Source organism: Furipterus horrens, unplaced genomic scaffold (genome assembly GCF_987537825.1).
Source record: "Furipterus horrens unplaced genomic scaffold, mFurHor1.1.pri manual_scaffold_1, whole genome shotgun sequence".
Taxonomy (NCBI): domain Eukaryota; kingdom Metazoa; phylum Chordata; class Mammalia; order Chiroptera; family Furipteridae; genus Furipterus; species Furipterus horrens.
Window position 1 is genome coordinate 187,614,248 of NW_028327171.1, and position 23,635 is coordinate 187,637,882.

At 38.6% G+C, this 23,635-nt stretch overlaps 1 protein-coding gene across 2 annotated transcripts; it reads left to right on the plus strand.

The window, feature by feature from the left end:
• The first annotated feature begins 220 nt into the window (after window positions 1–220).
• On the plus strand, window positions 221–20,314 carry COQ10B (coenzyme Q10B). 2 transcript variants are annotated; one of them, XM_090282149.1, is made up of 5 exons: window positions 221–426; window positions 10,795–10,944; window positions 16,212–16,404; window positions 17,794–17,895; window positions 19,281–20,314. In XM_090282149.1, exons 1-5 carry the CDS (start codon window positions 248–250, stop codon window positions 19,446–19,448), a joined length of 792 nt encoding a protein of 263 aa, XP_090138275.1. In that variant the 5' UTR covers window positions 221–247; the 3' UTR covers window positions 19,449–20,314. The 2 variants fall into 2 exon arrangements, with proteins under 2 accessions (XP_090138275.1, XP_090138284.1); XM_090282158.1 differs by having other exon boundaries at window positions 405–456.
• The last annotated feature ends 3,321 nt before the right edge of the window (window positions 20,315–23,635 follow it).

The following is a 23,635-nucleotide window of genomic DNA, read 5'->3' on the forward strand; positions in this document are numbered from 1 at the left end:
CAACGTGAGGCGCCGGAGCGCGCGGCGAGAACCAGAGGCCAGCCAGAGGAGAGGGTGTGTCCAGGCTTCTCAGCACTCCCTCTGATTGGCCGGCTGAACGACGAGCGCGTTTACACTTGGCCCTAAGGCGGTGGGAGCGTGCGTCTGCTTTGCGTAATCAGGAAGGAAGAAGAGGCGGGTCTGGAGGCTGGAGAGGGCCGTCGATTGGCTGGAAGGCGACGGAGCCGGGCTGGACCTGACCGGGAAGATGGGCGGTGCCGTGAGTTTGGTCCCGGGGGTGGCTACCGGCTTCAGTGAGACGATCATGGCAGCTCGGACCGGCCAGAGGACCTTGAGGAAGGTGGTCTCGGTCTGGGGATGTCGTCCAAAGTCGGCGGCAGCAGCTGGAGCCCGGATATCAGCGCAGGGTCCTGCGCGGAACGTCAGGTACTAAACAACAGGGGCGCCGCGACCAAGGTAGTTTTCTGCCAGGGCCTGCTGAGTTGAGGTGGGGGTGGGGGTCGGGGGTATATTAGGTAAGGCGGAACCGGACCCAGAGAGGAAGGGTTTCCTGGGTTCTGCATTTGAGGGATTAGAGAGCCGTGTTCATCACCCGGGCCCGGAGGCTCGCCAGCCTATCCCAGCCGCCCAGTTTGTGTTTGTGGTTCACTGCCCTCGCGAGAGGCGGTGAATCATCAACGAAGCAACTTTGGAAGCAGCTGATAAAGCGAGTCGGCCTCCGCTGCCTTTGGGCTTTTCCGGTCTTCTCCCTTAGGGACAGCTGCTGCTGCTGGCGGAAAGTTTTAACTTTGCGTACAGGGGTTGTGGGCTGCTGGGCTTGTAAGAGTTTCTGTCTGACAGTGAACCCCCTTCTGCTCCTTCTGCGTGCCAGAGGAACAGACGTGATTTTCCAGTTTCTGGTAGAGGTCTTTGCTCCCGCCCTTTGGTTCTTGCAAAACTAAATGTAGTCGACGTAAGTAAGGGACTTGGGTTTTTTTCCACCCTACTGTAACTTACAGGTCCTGTAACCTTGAACCAGAGTCTGCCTTCGATTTCCCTGGTTAGTTCTTTTCTGGTGGGTGGAGGTGGAGAAGGACGTGGAACATGAAGAATTCCATATTTCCATCCTTTAGTTTCTTTTTACTAATGACATTGTAACTTAATTATGCTAGAAAATTAAAGTTAGTATTTAAAATGAAACCAGTTGTAAACAGTGCGAGATGGAGAGAGAAATCTCAAATCTAGTTCAGCTCTAGGACATTTAGATTCTATGAAGAATTTTTTAAATGCCAATAACCCAGTCACTTTTCGACAAATAGTGGTTGAAACTGAAATAAAATCATCTCATATCGTTTACTCCTGCTTTAAGAAATAATCTGAAAAAGTAGTTCCAAGCAGAGCATAACTCTGTCCTGCTTTATTTTTAAGCTTTTATTTATTTATTTTTAGAGAGAGGGGAAAGGAGGGAGAAAGAGAGGGAGAGAAATATCAATGTGTAGTTGTCTCTCAAGGCCCCCCAGCTGGGACCTGGCCTGCAACCCAGGCATGTGCCCTGACTGAGAATTGAACCAGCAACCTTTGGATTCACAGGCTGGCACTCAATCCACTGGGAGCCACACCAGCCATTGAGCTTTCGTTCTGCTTGTATTACTCATAAAATGTTGGCTTGCAGATAGACAAAACTCACTTTTAATAAGACAAATACGTGTGCTTTAGCGACGTAATTAAGGCTTAAATTTCAAGATAAATATCTACTGTTTATGATAATGAAAACAAAGGGAGTTTATGAGTTCATTTCTTGTCAGAAGCATTAACATAGATTTTGAGCTATATTATTGATAGATCATATGTAACTATAAGTATATATTTAATGATTATATTAGAGTATTATATGTACTCTAGTATTTGAGATGTAATATCATAAGACTAGTGACAAAAAGCTGTCCTCATTTGGCCCACTTCTCATTTCATTGTTGAACCTATTCATATAGGACTGTATGGCCCCTCTTATTGTAGTTAAAGGCACAGTATTCTCTTTCTATTATTTATTTTTAGGGAGAGGAAGGGAGGAGAGAGGGTTTGATCAGTTGCCTGTTGCACACACCCCAACTGGTACACAATCTGCAACCTAGGCATGTGTCTAGGCATGTGTCCTGACCTGTGCCCTGACTGGGAATCGAACAGGCAACCTTTTGCTTTACAGGAACCCACCCAACCAACTGAGCCACACCAGTCAGGGCGAAGACACAGTATTCTTGATAGTGTATGTCTAGGTCATTGTAACCATAGTATGCAGACTAATCAGGGAAACTATAAGCTTGCTTTTAACACAGGTACTTCCCTTATGATTGTAATTGGATAGCGTAAGGGTTTCCTTTTAAGGGCTGAAGGGATGGTATTACATGAACCTATTACAAAATTCAAAACCATGTACAGTGAAAAGTAAGCTTCCTACTCAATTAGACACTCAGTTCACCTTTTCAGAAGCAAAGATCTTTTTTTTTTATAATAAAAATTTCTCTCAGAGAAGCTGCCGTTTGTGATACTGATATTTCAGAAAATTAGTATAATTATGCATGATATCTGCCACATAATTGGTTTTTTATAATATATAACAAGGTATCTAATACAGAAAAGTGGGGAAAATAGGTAAAACAGTTACAACACTAAAAGACATCTAAAAATGTCAGCCCTGGCTGATACAGCTCAGTGGATTGAGCCCTGGCCTGCTGTTTTGATTCCTAGTCAGGGCACAGGCCTAGGTTGTGGGCCAGGTCCCTGGTTAGGGGCGTGTGAGAGGCAACTCAAAAACATCAATGCTTCTCTCCTTCTCTTTTACCTCCTTTCCCCTCTCTAAAAATAAATAAAGTCTTTTTTTTAAGTCTTAGAAGGGAAACAGATAATTAGGCATTTTGTACACCAAATTTGGTTTTGTAATCAGTTTGACTAACAGAGATCTTAAGTTATTTTTTATGGCTTCTTTTTGAAAGAGGAAGCTAAATTAACAGCCTAATTATTTTATTTCCACTGCTCTGCTTCATTTAGTAGAATATTTGTCATTCTCTTTTATTGGTATAATTCTATTTTTAAGCAAACCATGGGATTACTTTAAAAAGTCACAATATACTTCTTTTTCTTAATGATTTTTTTCCCATTATTATTTAGTCCCCTTATAACCCCCTTCCGCCCACATTCACCACACTGTTGTCCATGTCCATGAGTCCTTTTTCCCTCGCCCCCTACCCTCGCCCCCACTTAGCTCTCATCTTGCTCTCTGTGAGTCTGTTTCTTTTTTGCTTGTTAGTTCAGTTTGTTCGTTAGATTCCACATATGAGTGAAATCATATGGTATTTGTCTTTCTCTGACTGGCTTATTTCACTTAGCATAATGTTCTCCAGGTCCATTCGTACTGTCGCAAACAGTAAAACTTTCTTCTTTTTTATGGCCAAGTAGTTTTCCATTTTGTAAATTTCCCATGGCTGTTTTATCCACTCATCTACTGATCGACACTTGGGCTGCTTCCAAATCTTGGCTATATGTTGCATTGAACATAGGGGTGCTTTTATGTTCTTTTGAATCAGTGGTTTCTTCTAATATAGCCTTTGCCTTTAGGTTTTTTTATTTTTTTAATTATATTTAGAGAGAGGGTAAGGGAGAAAGAAAGAGGGAAAGAAACATCAGTGTGTGGTTGCCTCTCACACACCTCCAACAGGGGACCCAGCCTGCAACCCAGGCATGTGCCCTGACAGGGAATCGAACCAGCAACCCTTTGGTTTGCAAGCCGTCACTCAATCCACTGAGCCACACCAGCCAGGACTAGTCTTTGCCTTTAAAATAAGATTTGCATAACACCTTTACTCACTCTAGGAGAGGAATCTACCTAAAATCTCTTGACTAAAAAAAAAAATTATATCTTTGAAATATGTTCTTACCATTATTATAAATTCAAATACTACTTGTGATATCCTAGAAAACTTGGAATTCACAAAGCAACCTTGTTTTACCATGTTTTCCTGTTATTTCATCTCTGGAAATATTTTGTATTGCTGGATACAAAAGAATCCTAAAGTTTTAAAGTCAGTAAGTTCATTCATGCAGTTCATATATTTGATTATTTTCCATTACATTTTAACAAATGGTCATGCAGCATCTAGATGAACAATTTTTATTGATTTCTATTTCAGTTGCCTCTGAAATAAGCCCCTCCAGTTTTTATGAACAGCTTCAATTGTTCAAAATTTTTTTCTTTTTAAAATTTAATCTTTATTGTATGTTTTTCCATTACCATTTAGTCAAAAGTTCTTTATTGTTTTATGGAGTCCAATTTTTTCTCCCTCTAATTGGGCTTTTGTTTTACATTTTGGACTCATATTTTCAGGTATCATCCCTTATCTTCCAGCTAAATATTCTCAATTTCTTCAACCATTCTTTGTCCAACTTTATTTTCTCTTCCTCCCCAGTCAAACTATAGAATGACAGTGTTCTTAAAATAATTTTATTTACATAAATTATTTTATATTTGGTAACATAAGGAGCTTTTAGCAGGCCATTCTGTTCACCTTTTAAAAAATAATTTGAAGGCATGATTTAATGAAATATCACTTTTCAAAAAAAATAATTTATTTATTTTTAGAGAGAGAGGAAAGGAGAAGGAGAGGGAGAGAAATATCACTCTGTGGTTGCCTCTCACTCGCACCCCCAATTGGGGACCTGACGTGCAATCTAGTCATGTGCCCTGACTGGGAATCAAACCAGTGACAGTTCGCAGGCTGACACTCAATCCACTGAGCCACACCAGCCAGGGCTGAAATATCACTCTCTTAATTGAACTTTTCAGTGGTTCCTCATTGAGAATAAATTTCAAATTATTTTATCGTGGTCAGTAATCCTCAGCACGTTCTAGCTCCAACCTGTCTTTCTAACGTTATTTCATGGTATTCTCCCCCTGGCTTGCTGTACTGCTGCTACACTAAGTCTTTTTAAGTCTCTGGAATCCCTGCTGCCTGTAAAGCCCCCTATCTGTCTCTTCATTCATATATGTATTTTGTTGTATATGTTTACATATACATTTATTATGTACACATATACCTGTTTCTCTCTTTGCATGGCTAACTCCTTATGTCTCAGCTGAAATTTAACCTCAGAGGACCTCCTAGACCACCCTATCTAAAGGAGGTCCCGATTTTGTCCTTACCCCCTTTACCTTTTTAGCACTTTTTTAGAGTCCTCACTAGAATGACATCTTCATAAGGTTAATTTTTGTTTTATTCACCATTATCTCTAATGCCTAACAAAATAAGAGCTCAATAAGTATGTGAATAATGCATGAATACTAATGTAAAATAGTTATGCAATAATCTTATTAGGGAAAAGCTAAAGATATTTAGAAGGACAAGAGAATATCACATATCTGTATTTAGACGTACCCCGTAATTCAAGAACTTCTTTTTAAAAAAAATTTATTTAATTTATTTTTAAAGTATATTTTATTGATTATGTCATTACAGTTGTCCCAATTTCTTTTCCCTTTGCTCCCCTCTTCCTGGTACCCCCCTTCCCTCCAGCAATTCTACCCTGCTTAGTTCAGTCCTGGGTCGTGCATATAAGTTCTTTGGCTTTGCCCTTTTCTATATTATTCTTAACTCCCCCCCCCCCCCGGTCTATTTTGTACCAACAAATTATGCTTCTTAGTCCCTGCGCCATTTCCCCATTTCTCCCCTTTTCCCCTCACAGCTGATAACCCTCCAAGTGATCCCCATACCTATGATTCTGTTCCTGTTCTGATTGTTTGCTTAGTTTGTGTTTGTTTTTTTTAGATTCAGTTGTTGATAGTTGTGAGTTTGTTGTCATTTTAATGTTTCGATCTTCTTTTTCTTAAATAAGTCTTTTTAACATTTCATATAATATGGGCTCTGTGATGGTGATCTCCTTTAGCTTTCACTTGTCTGGGAAGCACTTTATCTGCTCTTCCATTCTAAATGATAGCTTTGCTGAATAGAGTAGTCTTGGTTGTAGGTCCTTGCTTTTCATCACACTGAATACTTCTTTTCTGTCCCTTCTAGCCTGCAAAGTTTCTTTTGTGAAATTATCTGATAGTCTTATAGGCAATCCTTTGTATGTAACTCTCTGCTTTTCTCTTGCTGCTTTTAGGATTCTCTCTTTATCTTTAACCTTTGGCATTTTAATGATGATGTGTCTTGGTGTGGTCCTCTTTGGGTCTAACTTATTAGGGGCTCCTTGTGCTTCCTGGACTTATATGTCTATTTCCTTTGCCAAATTTGGGAAGTTTTCCTTCATTATTTTTTAAAAAATATTTTATTTATTTATATTTAGAGGTAGGGGGGAGGGAGAAAGAGAGGAAGAGAAAGATCAATGTGTGGTTACCTCTCATGCACACCCACAATTGGGGACCCGGCCCGCAGCCCAGGTGTGTGCCCTGATTGGGAATTGAACCAGCAACTCTTTGGTTCACAGGCTGGCATTCAATCTACTGAGCCACACCAGCCAGGGCTCCTTCATTATTTTTTCACATAAGCTTTCAATTTCTTGCTCTTCCTCTTCTTCTGACACCCTTATGATTCAAATGTTGGCACTTTTAAAGTTGTCCCAGACGTTCCTAAGCCTCTCCTCATTTCTTTCAATTCTTGTTTCCTCAGTCTGTACCGGTTGATTGTTTTTTCTTCCTTATGTATGAAATCATTGATTTGAACCCCGGTTTCCTTCCATTTGCCATTGGTTTTGTGTGTATTTTCCTTCATTTCATTTAGCATAGCCTTCACTTCTTCCCTCATGTGTTTGCTGTACTTAAGTATATCTGTCAAGTCTGTGAGCATCTTTAACACCAGAGTTTGAACTCTACATCTGTTAGGTTGGCTATCTCCAGGTTGCTTAGTTCTGTCACTGGAACCTTTATCCGTTCCCCCTTTTGGGCCATACTTCTCTGTCTCCTCATCTTGACAGGCTCCAGTGTTTGTTTCCCCCTGTGTCTTAGGTAGAACTGTCACACCTGTTACATTGTAAAGGGTGGAGCCTTAGGGATTCCTCAGTACAGGGCGACCTGTTTTACCATGTTGTGGCACTGTGTGGGGGGGAGGGGTCTGAAAGGGAAGAATGCCGCTTGCTCAGCACTCGCCCCTTTTCCAGGCACTTCTCCCACTTCCGTATAGGTCTGGCGCCCCTCTAGCTGTTGCCTTGGCCGTTGTTCCCAGATTGGGTGGGTTTGCACATGTTCTAGGTCTGTGGGGGCCCTTTAAACAAGCGGACTCTGCTGAGAGACCAGCAGTTTCTTCCTCTGCCCCAACGCCCACTGGTTTGCACAGTCAGAAGCAATGGGGCTTTATTTTCCCCAGCGCTGGAACCATGAGCCACATGTGTGGTCTGGTCGGTGCTGGGAGTGCTCCCCAGGTGTCCCTCCCAACTTTTTAAAATGTATGACTGCACTTTCTACCAGCCTGCCGCAGCCGCCACCACCACCATCACACCACGTCCTCTGCCCCAGCTCCAGTCCTCCTACTTCTCTGGATGGGTATTTCTTCTTTATATCTTTGTTTGTTGGACTTCCATGCAGCTCAGTTTTCTGGAACTTTGGTTGTCTCTAGTTTTGAGACAGTTATATTCCTTCTTAGTTGTGAAAGGAGATGCGGCATGTCTATCTAGGCTGCCATCTTGACTGGAAGTATCCTGAAAACTTCTTTTTTGAAGATGAGAGCATAGGTAAACGTGGCTCACCTCCATGCACAACCATATCAAAATTACAACTAAATTATAGAACAGCAGTCACTCAGAACCATCAGAAATCAAGTTGAATGGAAGCCTGACAACTATGGAATTAAAGAAGCCCATCCATCCAGACTGGTGGGAGAGGTGGAGACACGAAATGGGCTGGTTCCACATCTGCATGTGGTGGATAAAAATTTAGGAGGTGTATCTCAGGAGTGAGGAGTTCCAGCCCCACACCAGGCCCATGGCCCAGGTATCACTGCCAGGAAGATAAGTCCCCATAACTTCTGGCTGTAAAAACCAGTGAGGATTGAGTCGGTGGAAGAAACGCTGAACCCCCAACCAGTTCCTCTTAAAGAACCCACACACAGACTCACCTACTCGTACTCACTCCCTCTGAGCTCGAGCATCAGGGTAGCAGCTTGAAAGGTACCAGCGACATACAGAGAGGAACTGAAGTGTCTGGTATCAAGATGAGAGCTGAGGGACAGCTTTCTCCCAGATAGAAAGGCAGACAGAGGCTATTGTCCATTTTCTGAACCCTCCCACCACAGAGTCACAGAGCTGGCAGGTGGGTGGCATATCTGAGACTCTTATCAACATGGCTAACACAGTTTGCCCTAGCATGGAGATCCCCTGAGGCTTCATCTCACCCAACTTACACCTGTTAACAGTGGTCTTTCTGTATGAATGGATGTTCTTGGCTGATGCTTCACAACTTCCTAAATCCTCCTAAAGAAGCAGCAGGTGGCCTCAGTGAGCCCCCAGCCCCTGTACCTCTTGTTAAGTGGCCCAGATCCGGCACTAGCAGCAGCCAGCCTAGATTCAGAGCTTTGCTTTGCCCAGGAATCTCCAAGCCCAGTACTTGAAGCAACCACCTCAGACTGCTTTATAGCTCAGGAAGGGTGGCCCTGTGCAAAACACAATTGGAGGCTAACCTGGCCTGCACCACCCAGGAAATCCCAGAGCCTGCGCATCTAGTGGACAGCTACAGACCACATCAGAGCACCATCATCCTGCCCCTCTATGGCTGATCCTCCACGGAGGGTGGAGATCGGTGGTCAGTGGTCACAGCCAGTCCTTGCAGCTGACTGGCCTTGGTAAATCATTGCCATTGACCTACCAAAGCAACCAAGGCTCAACCTCAAGGGGAGGGTGTACTCAGCCCACACAAATGGGGCACCTGAAGTACCCAGCTTGGATGATAGGGGAAGCAGTGCCACTGGACCATACAGGACTCTTACTACACTAGGCCATGCCACCAAAACAGGGAGTGTCAGCAGCTCTACCTAATATGTAGACACAAACACAGGGGTGCTGTCAAAATTTGGAGACAACTAATATGGCCCAAATTAAAGAACAAATCAAAATTATAGAAAAAGAACTAAATAAAATGGAGATAAGCAATCTATTGAATGCAGAGTTCAAAACACTGGTTATAAGAATGCTCAAGGAACTTAGTGGGTCCTCAAGAGCATAAAAAAGATCCAGTCAGAAACAAAGGATACACTAATTGAAATAAAGAATAATTTATAGGGAAAAGACAGTAGAGTGATGAAACCAACAATATGATTTGGAACATAGGAAGCAAAAACAACCAAACAGAACGAGGTGAAAAAAGAATCCAAAAAAAGGAAGATAGTGTAAGCAGCCTCTAGGACAACTTCAAGCATTCTAACATTCACATCATAGGTGTACCAGAAGGAGAAAGGAAAGAGCAAGAAATTAGAAACCTGTTTGATAAAAATAATGAAGGAAAACTTTTCTAATTTGATTAAGGAAGTAGACCTGCAAGCCCAGGAACTACAGAGAACTCCAAACAAGATGGATGCAAAGAGGGCCACACCAAGACACATCATAATTAAAATGCCAAAGGTTTTAAGAGAGAATCTTAAAAACAGCAAGAGAAAAAATTAGTTACCTACAGGGGAGTTCCCATAAGACTCAGCTGATTTCTCAAAAGAAACTTTGCTGATTAGAAGGGATTGGCAAGAAATATTCAAAGTCACGAAAAGCAGGGGTCTACAGCCAAGATTGCTCTACCTAGCAAAGCTATCATTTAGAATCGAAGGGCAGATAAAGAGCTTCCTAGACAAGAATAAACTAAAGGAGTTCATCATCACCAAACCATTAGTATTTGAAATGTTAAAGGGGCTTATCTGAGAAACAGAACATCATACTGTGAACAATACAGTAGCAATAAATACATATCTATTAACAATTGAATCTAAAAAATAAACTAAGCAAACAAGAACAGACAGAATCATAGATACAGAGAAAGTTTTTGATGATTGCCAGATGGAAGGGGGATGGACGATAATGGGTGAAGAAGTGAATTGATTGAGAAGTACAAATAGGTAGTTACAGAATAGCCATGGGGATGTAAAGTACAGTACAGTATAGGAAATGGAGTAGGCAAAAAACTAATACACATGAGCCATGGACATGACAATGGTGTGGGGATTGCCTGAAGGACAGGGGGCATGCTGGGTGGAGGGGGCCAAAGAAAGAAAGCTTGGTACAACTATAACATAATAAAATATAATTTAAAAAAATAGATGAACTCCCAACAATTAATATTCTAATTACCTTGGCATGTGTTTTGACTTATATACATGAAATGGCGAACAGAAAGTCAAAAGATGACAGAGCAACATTTCTGACAGGGTCACCAAATCTCTAGTACTAGAGTGAGACTTAATTTCAAATCTAATAGAGTAGATTAAGAATTAAGGAGCTCCTGTGGATCCAGCTGGAAAAACAGCCTGGGTAGATGAGTTGAAAAACATATGATCATATTCTATCAAGTGTATGGCAAGATGATGTTTTAACACGTGACTACAGACTGCAAGCCAGCGTTTTGGGAGAAATCCTTTTTGTGCCAGAAGCTTCTAACCCTAACTATAAGCTGTTATTTTTAGTTTTCTTTAAGATGTTTTAGAAGCTTGTTTTTTTGTGTTGTGCATCTAGTGTTTCAGGAATATTGTAAAGTTGCAGAACCTTTTAAAATGTGATAATTGTTTTACAGTCTCTATAATTTGTGTTTCATATTAATAATTAATGTCAATCTAAATCATGTTATTTTTGTCTTTTCAGATATTTAGCTTCCTGTGGTATACTGATGAGCAGAGTTCTTCCACTACATACCTCAGTTTTGACTAAGGAGTTATATGCTCGAACTTTCTTCAAAATTGCTGCACCATTAATAAACAAAAGAAAAGAATATTCAGAGAGGAGAATTATAGGGTTTGTATATAATAGTAGTCCTACTAAATTAGCATGTTCTTTCCTATAGCATATCATGCCTCTTTCTTCTTGATTCTCTGCTTACAGACTTAAGTTCTGGTTTTTGTAGCTTGGCCTTTCCATAGCTCTTGCTTTTTATAAATATTTGTGGAGTAGATATATTGTAACTTTATAGGATTTATTTAAACTTTGACATGTAAAGGAAATAATTGAACTGATTATAAACTGCATTTTTGTGCACTGTTTTATAGTGACATTACTAATATCTAGGCCCATATGTGTTTATGTAACTCCCTCACATACACACATACGTAGATAAGTACCTACAGACATACTAAAAGGCTCCTACATCTAGAACAGAGGTTGGCAGACATTTTCTGTGAAGGGCCAGATAGTAAATACGTTAGGTTTTGTGGACCGTACTGTCTCTATTGGAACTACTCAACTCTCATTGTAGCCCAGAAGTAGCCCTAGAAAATATGTAATAAATACAAGGGCATGGCTGTGCTCTAATGAAACTTTATTTACAGAAATAGGCATTTGGCCAGGTTTGGCCCCTGATCTAGAGATATATGTAGCATACGATAGAGATTCAGCAATTCTGCTAAAGCAGAGATACAGCATTCCTTCAAATGGGAATTTCTACATGGGGGTCTTAATTCCCCACAGGACATTAAGCCATTAAGTAGTACATGAATTCTTGTAGAAATGCATTTTGTTCATTTTATTCAGTTGCTTTTTACTTCTGATTTTTCTGTAATAAAGGACTTTGTGCTGACTCAAAACTTTTGTCACTAAATTACCTTTGTTACTAGCTAGTCGCTGTAATAGTTAATGCTAGCAGTTATACAGATAAAACCCCAAAATTTCTTTCTTTCTCATGTAAAGTTTAAGTGGATGTTCCCAGTCCATGGGCAGCAGTCCTCTTAAGTAGTGATTCAGAAACCCAGGCTTGCCCTGGCCGGGTGAGTCAGTTAGTTGGAGTCTTGTCCAGTACACCATAAGGTTACGGGTTCGATTCCCAGTCAGGGCACATACCTAGGTTGTATGTTCAACCCCCAGTCTGGGAGCATACAGGAAGCAACTAATGAATGTTTCTCTCTCTCTCTCTCTCTCTCTCTCTCTCTGCCCCCTTCTTCCCTCCCTCTTCTCTCCCTATCTCTATAAAATCAAAAAAAAAAAACATTTCCTTGGAAGAGGAGTGAAAAAAAGAAGAAGAAACCAAGACTCCATCCAACTTGTGACTTTGTAATTCTTTAGTCATCAGAGTCTTTCTCTTTTATTTTATTTTTTAATTACAGTTTACAATCAGTGTTATTTTGTATTAGTTTCAGGTGTACAGCATAGTGGTTAGACAGCTATGTACTTCACAAAATGGCACCCCTGATATTTCAAGTACCCTCCTGGCTCCATAAACTTATTACAATGTTGTTATTACTATATTCCCTATTCTGACTACCAGTTTGTAGTTCTTAATCCCTTTACCTGTTTCACTCAGCACCCAACCCGTCCCACCCCGCAACTATCGTTTGATCTCTTAATCCATGTGTCCTTTTTTTTTTTTTTGCTTATTTTGCTCTTTAGATTCCATATATAAGTGAAATCATATGGTACTTGACTTTCTCTGACTTATTTTCACTTAGCATAATATGCTCTATCTAGGTCAGTCTATGCTGTCACAAATGGTAAGGTTTCATTTTTTCATGGTCGAGTAATATTCCATTGTATATATCTATCAACTTTTTTATCCATGTGTATTCTGTTTTATTTATTTATGTTGAATTTTTTTCCGTTACCATTTATCCCCCTATACCCTCTTCCACCTCCACCCACCCCATCCCCATAGCAATTACCACACTGTTGTCAATGTTCATAAGTCCTTTTTCTTTCCACTTGTCTCTTAAAAAGATACACCTGCTTCTTAACTACACTGGTCTGGAAGTGAGGGTGCTTCCTCCCAGATATTATTGGCAAGAACTAGCCATGTGACCCTCTAAATGCAAGGGAAGGGAGTCTGGGAATTGTAGCCCATGATGGGCAACTGCTTCCCAGCAACAATACCACAGAAAGGAAATTCAGATCTTTAGATAGGTAGACATCTTTGCCACAGCTGGTATCTGTTAGAAACGGCAATTAAGAGAAATCAAATAGTAAATTAGTCTACTTTTTTTTTCCTTTAACTTAAAAACTTTTTTTTTATCCTCACCTGAGGACATTTTTTTCATTGCTTTTAGAAAGAGAGGAAGGGAGGAAGGGAGAGAGAAACACTGGTTGCCTCCCATATCCACGCAGGCCAGGAATTATACACACCGGGAACAAGAATCAAACCTAGGTTTCAGGTGCTCTGACCGGGAATTGAACCTGCAACCTTTCAGTTATGGAAAGATGCTCCAACCATCTGAGCCACACTAGCCAGGGCAGTCTGCTTTACTTTTGAATCACTAATATTATCTTTCTTTGACTTTGTGACTGCCATTTGACAGGCATTGCTGAGGCTTTCTGTTTATTGTTTCATTTAGAGTAGTCCCTCTCTATATCAGGGTTCACTTATCACAGCCTAACTGTATCGTGGGATTTTTAAAAATATTATATTTAATTATTTATCGCAGACTTTTTGCTATATCGCGGGATTTTGTGGTACTGTATATGTTGTTGAAGTTACATAGGTTTAAGAGTGTAGAATATATTTAAGAAAATAGTGTTTATAAAAGTGTGGGAAACGTTAATAAGCGAGTGGGAAATGTTAATAAGGGGCTGGGAACGGTTTATAAGTGTGTGGGAAGGGTTTACAAAGCCTTAAAATATACATAAATACTAAAATAAATGTAAGGTTCCTACTTAGCGGATTTTCACCTATCGCGGGGGCATCTAGAATGTAATACCCACGATAAGTGAGGGAATACTGTAATTCTCACAGTAGACATGTGAACTAGGTATTGTTCCCATTTTATTTTTTTATTTTATTTTTATAAGATTTTTTTAAATATTTATTTTTAGAGAGAGAGGAAAGGAGGAAAAATGAGGGAGAGAAACATCAATGTGTGATTGCCTCTTGTATGCCTCCAACTGGGGATCCAGCCCACAACCCAGGCATGTACCCTGACTAGGAATGGAACCAGCAACCCTTTAATTCACAGGCTGACACTCAGTCCACTGAACCACACCAGCCAGGAGTGTTATTCCCATTTTAGAGATGAGGAAACTGAAGCTCAAAGAGATAATGTACATTAGGTACCATGACTCCAGAGCTTATTTTTCCCACCATATTTTACTTATTCTTACCTGCTCTGTTGTTCTTTCTTATACTAAAATTATTTTTATTATGAATTGATCTTACCCAATGATCATCTTATTTTTTATTCCCCATATTTGACATAAACATAATAATAGCTATGATTTATTAAGTGCGTATTAAGCATTGTGTACTATGTCAAAACTGTATTGTTTAACCTTCAAAAGAATGCCATTGCGGTATTTTTCAGTTATGGATGGAGAAAGTGAAGTTGCGAAGTTAAGCAGTCTACCCGGAGTCACAGGGCTTGCTATGTTTTAGAGTTGTTAATTTGAACAGTCTTTTCTGACTACAAATTCCATCCCCTTGACTGCTAGGCTGTACTGCTTTCTTAACCTTTGAAGACTCCTTTTGTGGCAATTAGCTTCGAGGCTACAAAGTTTCAAACTTCTGGGGACTTATTTTGGCATTTTTTTTCAAAGTGTCTGAAAACCTGGGAAAGATAGGGTTTTTTCCCTGTACCCTGTTGTGGGTCTCATTTCATGATTATAAAAATTAATCTACCCATATATAAAGACTTATTCTGTCATATTAAAAAATACTCTTTTGTAATGTAGGTTGTAATTATTTAAATTACTTTATTATTTTGAGGCAAGTTATGTTTTAATAAGGTTGAGTCATATTACCTGCCAATTGATAATTTCACATAATTCTTTTCCATTCAGATGCCTTTATTTCATGCTCTGTTTCAATTACTTTAATACTTTCAAAACAGTATTCTGAACATAACAATGATGATAGCTAGCATCTTTGTTTTGTTTCTAACTCTAATGAGAATGCTTCATCTATGGAGAGAATCATAATTTTTCTTGCGAATTAGTATGGTTTTAATAATAGGATTCTTAGTATTAAACCATCCATACATCTTTAAATGAGTTGCAGTTCATTGTATTTTTAAAAATATATTGCTAGATTTTATTTGCTGATATTTTACTTAGAATTTTTGCTTCCATACTCATAGGTGATCTATAGTTTTGTATGTTCTTTGTTGGATTTGGGTTGTCCAGGTGTTATGCTCGCTTATAAAAGGGGATTACAAGGTTTCCTTTATTTTCTAGAATACTTTTATTTTTATTTACTTATTTTTAAATAAACTTTATTGATTATACTGTTACAGTTGTCCCAATTTCTTTTCCCTTTGTTCCTCTCTACCCAGTGACCCCCCCCCTCCTTCAGTTGTCCCCCCACCCTTAGTCCATGCCCATTGGTTGTGCATATAGTTCTTCTCAACATCTTCGTGTCTACTCCACTCCCTCCTACTATGCTTCTTAATTCCTGTACCATCTCCCTCCCTTTAATTTTATGTATAATTACAAAGGTATTACATACTTGTATAAAAGCCTAAAAATGTAAAAGTATATATATACTAAAAGAATTAGTCTGTCTTTACTCCTACTTCTTTTTTCTGAGTTAACAACTGTTAATTGTCTGTATCCTTCCAGGACTTTTTAAATTTGTTTTCATTATAGATATTCTGTTAACATAATGATTATTTTCAGAAAATAATAAATATCAAATGTTTAAAACAGAAGAAATATAGTAATACTTAGTTTTTCTTAAGTAGATAATAGGATTATACATACCCTATTTGCTTTGTAATGTGCTTTTTAAATATAACAATATATTATAAGCCTTTTTGCTCTAAAGTATATATTTGATCTTTTAAATAACTGACAGTTCCACAGTGTGGGTATATCAGAATTTATGTCTCTCAAACTATTAATTTTTAAATGCTGTAAAAACTATATCTGCAGCCAGATCCAACATGCGGTCTGCCAGATTATGACCTCTGCTCTATATGTATATTTAGCTCCCATTTATTCTGTGTAGCTTTTCAGTTTTTCATTTAAGAGTATGTGTGATTCAGCATGTGTCCCAAATGGTTTATTGCCTAATATATGTTTTATTTATATTTATTTTAAAGTATATGTATACCATATAACCAAATGCAGTTAACGGTATTTTGTTTTTTAAGATACTCTATGCAGGAAATGTATGATGTTGTATCAGGAATGGAGGATTACAAGCATTTTGTTCCTTGGTGCAAAAAATCAGATATAATATCAAAGAGATCCGGATACTGCAAAACACGATTAGAAATTGGGTTTCCACCTATATTGGAGCGCTATACATCAGTAGTAACCATGGTGAAACCACATTTGGTAAAGGTAATAGTTTTGTTTTGTTTTGAAATATTCCTCAAATATTGATTATATGAAATGAGTTAAAGTGTAACTGCTTAAAAAGATTTTCCTGAGCTAATAGAAGAGGAAGGGAAAAAACAAACCACTTGCTATATTTCCTAATTGTTTTATTTTAGTGATTTACTTATTTTAAACGTTTATTTATTGAGAGAGAGAGAAACATCAATTTATTGTTCCACTCATTTATACATTCATTGGTTTATTTTGTATGTGCCCTGACTGGAGATCAAATGTGCAGTGCAAATGAGTTCTTATTTTGCTGATCTGTAGTGTGTAGCAACAGGGGAGAGACGTGTAAACTCTTGAAAGAATAAGTTATCAAAGAGAAAAGGGGAAGAGGGGCTTAGTCATTTTTTAGCTCCAATCATTTTTAGCCTCCAGAAAGGCTGAAAACTTAAGGCTTAATTGAGGAGGGGGATGTAGACTTTAAAACAGGATTTTTAAAATCATCTGCTGCTAAGGGAAAGTATTCTTGAGGTCAGTTGTCTACTAGTATGATAAGGCCCAGATAGTATTTTAGGGTAGTAAAGAAGCTGAACTTCATTCACCCACCCACCCTAGCACTGGATTGATGACTATGGTTCTGATCACTGTTTTTCACTCAGCAGAAGGCAGCTCTTTAGTGGGTCTCAGTCAGCACTTTTTTAGTGATACAGAATGGAAAATAAGATGTCCTACACAGAATCTCACTAGGTATTGTATTTCAGTGCATGCCCACACATATAAAGTAAAGGAACATTGAAGATTTTGAGGTCAGAAAGCAGTGGGTCAGGCCCAAGAGTCAGGACCAGACTTTTACAAAAATTGGAATCTTAGAGGACTCTAGAAATAAAGGATAATAAGTGAAGGAAATGTGATTGATAAGAGAAAAATATTTAGGTAGGAAAGAAGAAATACAGAATTGTCATAGGGATCTGTGCCAAATACCTTAGAAATGTTTTAGCCATCTCATAGTGATGGTATAAAATAGGGGTTATACTCATTTTACAGATTAAGGAAATACGGTACAGGGAATTAACTTTTTCAGGATCATTTATAAGTGGCAGAGCTGGAAATAAACTTCCAGAAAATCACTCTGTTTTGCTGCTGGAAGAGAGAGCTCTGGGTAGCACCATGGGTGATAGCAGCAGAGGAGAGGCTAACTGGCCATCTTAAGGATCCCAGGGGAAAAGAAAACGGATTATGTTGGCAAGAGGTCACTTCCTAGTACCAAGCTAAAAATGAGATATCTTTTGTATCACCTGTGGTCTGACTATAAAAATATTTATTTTTTAAAGAAGTCATCCTCAATTCTAGATTCTGGACAATCCAACTGGTATTTTATTGCACTTTTATTTTTTCATTTTGTTCTAGGCATCCTGTACTGACGGGAAGCTTTTCAATCATTTGGAGACTGTTTGGCGTTTTAGTCCAGGTCTTCCTGGCTACCCAAGAACTTGTACCTTGGATTTTTCAGTAAGTCTCTCATAAAGCCCTTGATTTATTTATATATCAGGTGAAGTTGGTAAAGAAGAAATAATCCATATATTAGAGCCCAGATGAAGTAATCTTATTTGCATAGCAATTACTGAAAGACCTTTTAAAAATCTCAAAGTTTTGAGTATTGAATACCTTTTTCTGTACTAACTTTATAAGAAAGAATACTAATGAATCTTTCTCTTTTTCTATTCTATTTTTTGAGACTGTGAATAATCATTCCTTCTACTGTCTAATTTTTACAAGTCCATAGGTTATAAGACACATGCTATGACTTTACTGTCAGTTTAATAACAATGTATTAACACCAGATGAAATTTACACAATGATCTGCATCTTACGATGCAGGAATAAAATGCAAAGGGACAAATATGTTTTTAGAACCTAGATACTAAAGTATCTTCTTGTTTACATCATCCTAGCTATAGAAGATTAAAGCCACTTGTGGCTTTTCTTTGCCAGCCAAATACATGTGTTCTCTATATTTGTAATTCACGCCTTACATTTTAAGAAATGGTCATAATTTTGATTAAATTCTTATATGAAAGTCTCAGCTCTTGAATTGCTTTCATTAAAATATTAGTGGACGTTAATTAGACAGTTGGGGAAATTTGAATAAGGCCTGTATAGATTAGATAATAGCATTATTATTTAGTGCTATTGACTTCCTATGTTAATTTCCTGGTTTTAATAATTACACTGTGATATAGCACACATTAAAACAGGAATCTGGGTGATAGGTGCATGAGAAATATTTGTACTATTTTTGCAACTTTTAAAATAAATCTTAAATTATTTCAAAATGAAAATTTAAAACTTAGTCTATATTTGGTCCTTGAAATACTACTTCTCAAACCTTGCCTTGAGTTCTGTCTTGAGGGGATATAAAGTTCTAGATCACTGTCTACTTTAAGATTGAACCACCTACACCACCTGTTCTGTGGATCAGACGCATCTTGCTGCTACTTCTCATGGGACTACCTATCAGAAGGATCGTGTCTCTTCCTTATTTTCTCTTGTGTGTAGAATAGATCTAAAGGGGACCCATTAATAAGCCAGAGTGATAAACATGGTATTCACAAAGCCTTTTTTTTCTTTTTTTTTAATTTAGTAAAACCAGGCTCTGCCTTGAAATGAGTCATTGGTCTTGTTTACTTAAGTTCATTGTGCCAACAATTGTACTTCTGTAGTAAATACGACTCCCTCATCTGAGAGATGTTTAAAATCTCACCTAGATAGACCCATACAGCTCCACCTTAGATACTGGGCCAAGTAGCCCATTTTACAGTATGAACACCACTACCTTAAGTAGAGATTTAGTAAAGAAAGATCTTCCTAAATTAATTATTAACATTTTCCTACAGATTTCTTTTGAATTTCGCTCACTTCTACACTCTCAGCTTGCCACATTGTTTTTCGATGAAGTTGTAAAGCAGATGGTAGCTGCCTTTGAAAGAAGAGCTTGTAAGCTGTATGGTCCAGAAACAAATATACCTCGGGAATTAATGCTTCATGAAGTTCATCACACGTAAAGGGGGAAAAGGGACTAGAACTGGTCACCTACTCGTAACTGTAGTTATTTACTTTTAGAATGTGCTTCTCTCATTTGCTTTCAGAAGTCAGAAAGCATTTATTCAGCTCAGCTTTGATTATAAACCTGCACCATTGAAAATTGCACTTGGATTATGGAACCACGTGTACATAGAATTCAATCAAGTATAATTCAAAGTAATGTGTATATTAGTGTATTTACAATAATGGGATGTCATCACTATTGCTAAAACACTGACATCACTCTTCTGAGCAGAAACTGAAACTATATTTAAACCTTTTAGTTATCACTTTATCTGAAAGAGCTTAGTTGAGATACTCATGCAGTATGTGTTTTATTAGCCATATCACGTTTAAGTTATTAAATTCAGACTATTTATAACTTATTGTCATAGGGTCTGCCTCCTCGGTTAGGCTATTTGAGTAATCATCGAAGTAAAACTTTGACTTCAAAATACTGTTAATGAAGGTTCCCTGACACTTCTTATTTCAAATTGTTCTTATGGGTAGTAGGAGATAATTCAGTGCTGTAGTGAGGTAAGCTCCCTGATAAACAGTGAATTTTTTGGTGAGAGGTTCAGAGCTTTAAGCTATTTTTTAAATAGTTTGCAGCCCTCTGCAAGGTACTTTGACTGCTCTTTCAGAAATGCTGATTGTGCATCAAACTGTGTCTACACAACAGTGGGCAACAGGTGAAGATAAGTTGGCTGATAATGTCTCCAGTTCCACATCCCTATTTTCTATTTATTGTGTGTATTCACTTTCAATAATGTATTTCAAACTGATATTTTTGTAAACAAATCAATGTAAGGACTGAAGTGGTAACTTAATAAAGTTAATTTGTTTATTTTTTGCACAGTTATTTTGTTTATTGCAATTCTCCTGCATCGTTTCAATGTGTATTTAGAGTACAGTTTAATTATAGCATTTACGTTTTAAAGATACTTTCACAGAAACAAATCTGGACAGAATTCAATCTTTTAATCAGTGCTGGTCTCCTTCCCTGCTTTTGCTCCATACTCAGCAACCCTCTCACATTACCCTTCCAATTATAGTGCTGTTAGCTTTGTTTCCTCAGATCAATAAGGGGCCTCAATAATTAGTTCCCTGCATGAATGCATATTTGCATCAATTTATTCAATAAATCTGTTTTAAGTACTTGCTCTCTGCCAGATGTGGAATATACAGTGGTGGAGGACTCAATATAATCCACTCACATGGAGCTTGGTTGTGCCCTCACAAAGGTAAAGCAGTATCTTTCTACTTACAGATGAGGTGTGCGCCCCCCCCGGCCCCCAGAGCTTAAGTAGTTTGTATATGTAATTATGTACCATTTAAATAATGAAGTTTTTTTTAAATGGCAAAGACGGGGCATCGTGATGGGCAGGGAGCTCTTCCAGTGGTCCTCCTGGAACCTTGGATCCCGTACAGTTTTGCAGAACACTGATATCCATGGACTCTAACATGAACTTCACTTAAAGAAATCCACAGACCATTAATGGACAAAAACATGAGTCATCTTGTATTGTGGCATTCAAATCCTACCACTTAGAGAAAGCATCAAGTACAAGTTTTTGAAGACCCCGGGGCCTACCATCATTATGCATTCAAGATTTGAGTTTGAATAACTTCATCAAGACTTAGGTCCTCTTCAGATCCTCAACTCCCATCGGCATTAAAGTTCTCCATTGAACTCTGTCACAAAAGTAAAGTTTAAAGGGACTAAAATCCATTAATACATTCCATTTTATATCCTTTTCTCTGGTCTCTCAATTTCCTTCACCTTTAGGGTCTTTCCTATTGCTTATGTTCCTTTAGGTTAGAGCCAAGGAAACAATGCTTTCTAAAAGAATATATATCCTGTGACCATTTATTTTCATTGGTACAGAAGCATTAACTTAGGTTTAGAATCGCGTCTTTTGTTGTATCCTATAAAAACTTCAGGCAACAATAAGAAAAGGAGGATAAAGTGGTAAAAATATTTGAGGTCAGATTATACTCTCAGGCTATATGGTTTAGAGAAAAGAGACTCAGTCCAAAAGTTAATGGTTCTTACTCTCTCTGCCTCTTCCTACATATTTGATAACCAGGAAAGTTACTTAACTGCTCTGAACCTTAACTTCATCTGTGAAATAAATTCGATAATATTTTCCCTGCCTACTTCACAGGGATGTTGTGAGGATAAAATGAAATAATGCACATAAAAAGGACTTTTAGATAAAATGTGAAGTACAAACATAGGGTCTTACTTAGTTGCAAGTCATTCCCTCAGTTTTGGGGCCTGGGAAGGTAGGTGATTTAAGCACATGAAAGCGGGTACCAAGTCCAGGCTGGATATATGGTAACAAGGCTATGTTAACTTCTGTTTTCTCTGAGTATATAGAATATTCTTGCGGGTTAATTCTAAGAAGGAGGAAGACTATAAATTTCCCTAAAATTCTTAGCATTGATAGTGCTCTAGAACTGTTATGTGTTGTAACAGTTGTGGTTTACAAAATTTACTAGGTTGTGACTTTTTTTTTCTTTAATAAACATAGAGCAGAAAATTTCACAATGCATCCTACCTGGTAGGAGTAAATATTGTTTTAGTTATATATGTGTGAGAATGTGTTTGCATTTGCATACTCCATCATTAAGAAAAATGCATTTTTCCCTATGGAAAAAAAAATGGCAAAGACAAGGCCCAGATAGTTTCTTTTTTCCCTGCACAGTACCTCTTTTTTTAAAGTTTTATTTTAAGATTTTACTTATTTTTAGAGAGAGGGGAAGAGAGGGAGAAAGAGAGGGAGAGAAACATCAATGTGTTGTTGCCTCTTAGGCGCCCCCAACTGGGGACCTGGCCCACAACCCAGGCATGTGCCCTGACAGAATCAAACCGGCGACCTTTTTGGTTCACAGGCCAATGCTCAATCCACTGAGCCACATCAGCCAGGGCAATACTTCTCTTTTGATGGAAATATAAGAACCTGTACCTGACCACTACGCTTCCAAACGCCATAGGTCAATTCTTAGGTTCGGAATTTACCTATGGTTGGGATATAACTGGGCTGGTATGATGGCATGCAGTTGGTGTTTAGGTGAGGGAACCTCGAAGTACCCAAATATTGCCTTGATGGAGCCGTCTGTTTGACCCATGAGGTTTCCCAAGTATGTTCAGAACCCAGGTCACAGTGAGTGGTAAAGACAGGATACAAACCTAAGCATTCTGGCTCCAATATCTGTGTTCTTGGCTTTGCTTTTTCTAGTACAACAGTCTAGAAGCCATGACCTGTGGACTTAAAATTGGGGCAGCTATGTATGCTTTCTGTATCATAAGGCAGAAACAACACCGCCTTCATTAACTTCTTGAAGTGGCATGTGGCCAGTGGAAACTGAGGGGAAGACTAATGAAATCGGACTGATGATAATTTTCTCTCTGTGGGAAGAAACTGAAGAGAAACTAATCTTCCTTGGTTTTTGCCTGATTAAGGACATGAAGTTTGCAACTGCATCTGGCATCTTCACAAAGAGGGAAGAGGTAATTATTCCGGAAAAGGCAACTCAGAACTCTTAACATCAGGGTTAAATAAACCAACCCTGGCATTGTCAACTTTGCACTTCTGGCTCTGTGAGGTAACAGACCTTTAGTGTTTAGGTCACTTTAAGTTAGGTGTTGATCCAGTTAGTTGCAGGCACCACTTTATCCTACTCCAGTCTGAGCTGGTTGCTCTCTAGGCTGTTGTGTGGCAGTCGCCCCAGGATTTCCCTTCTCTTCTCTGGAGCTCCCTATTTCCTAAATCTTTTGGCTTCCTCTTTTTTTCTTTTTTAAATTTTACTTTCAAAACGCTGAGGAAATCCTCTAGTGGCTTCCCGAGAGTGAGAGGTAAATTTAGAATTCTAAGTGTCAGAATATGTCATTGTTTTATACTCATATTTGATTGAGTATAGAACTCAATTAAAAATAATACTGCCACACACCCTCACTGGCATACAATGCTGCTTTTTATTTTATTTCCAATTGTAGTGAAAGTTTATTTAGAAAGTCAGAGGTAGCGGAAGTGAGCCAGCTAGGCTGCCTGGGCTCTAGAAACAAGTTACAGAGGCAAAAGAAGGGCCCTTGTAGCTCAGGAAAAAGGTAGCAGAGACGAGCCGAAAGGAAGAAGGTGCGGGCAGCTCCAGAGAGAGCGCC

Bases quoted from the DNA above. Each gene is read 5' to 3' on its own strand.
- COQ10B (XM_090282149.1), top strand. From the start codon at position 248: ATGGGCGGTGCCGTGAGTTTGGTCCCGGGGGTGGCTACCGGCTTCAGT. The intron at 427-10,794 runs GTACTAAACAAC...TTGTCTTTTCAG, and splicing joins GGTCCTGCGCGGAACGTCAG to ATATTTAGCTTCCTGTGGTA. The intron at 16,405-17,793 runs GTAATAGTTTTG...ATTTTGTTCTAG, and splicing joins TGAAACCACATTTGGTAAAG to GCATCCTGTACTGACGGGAA.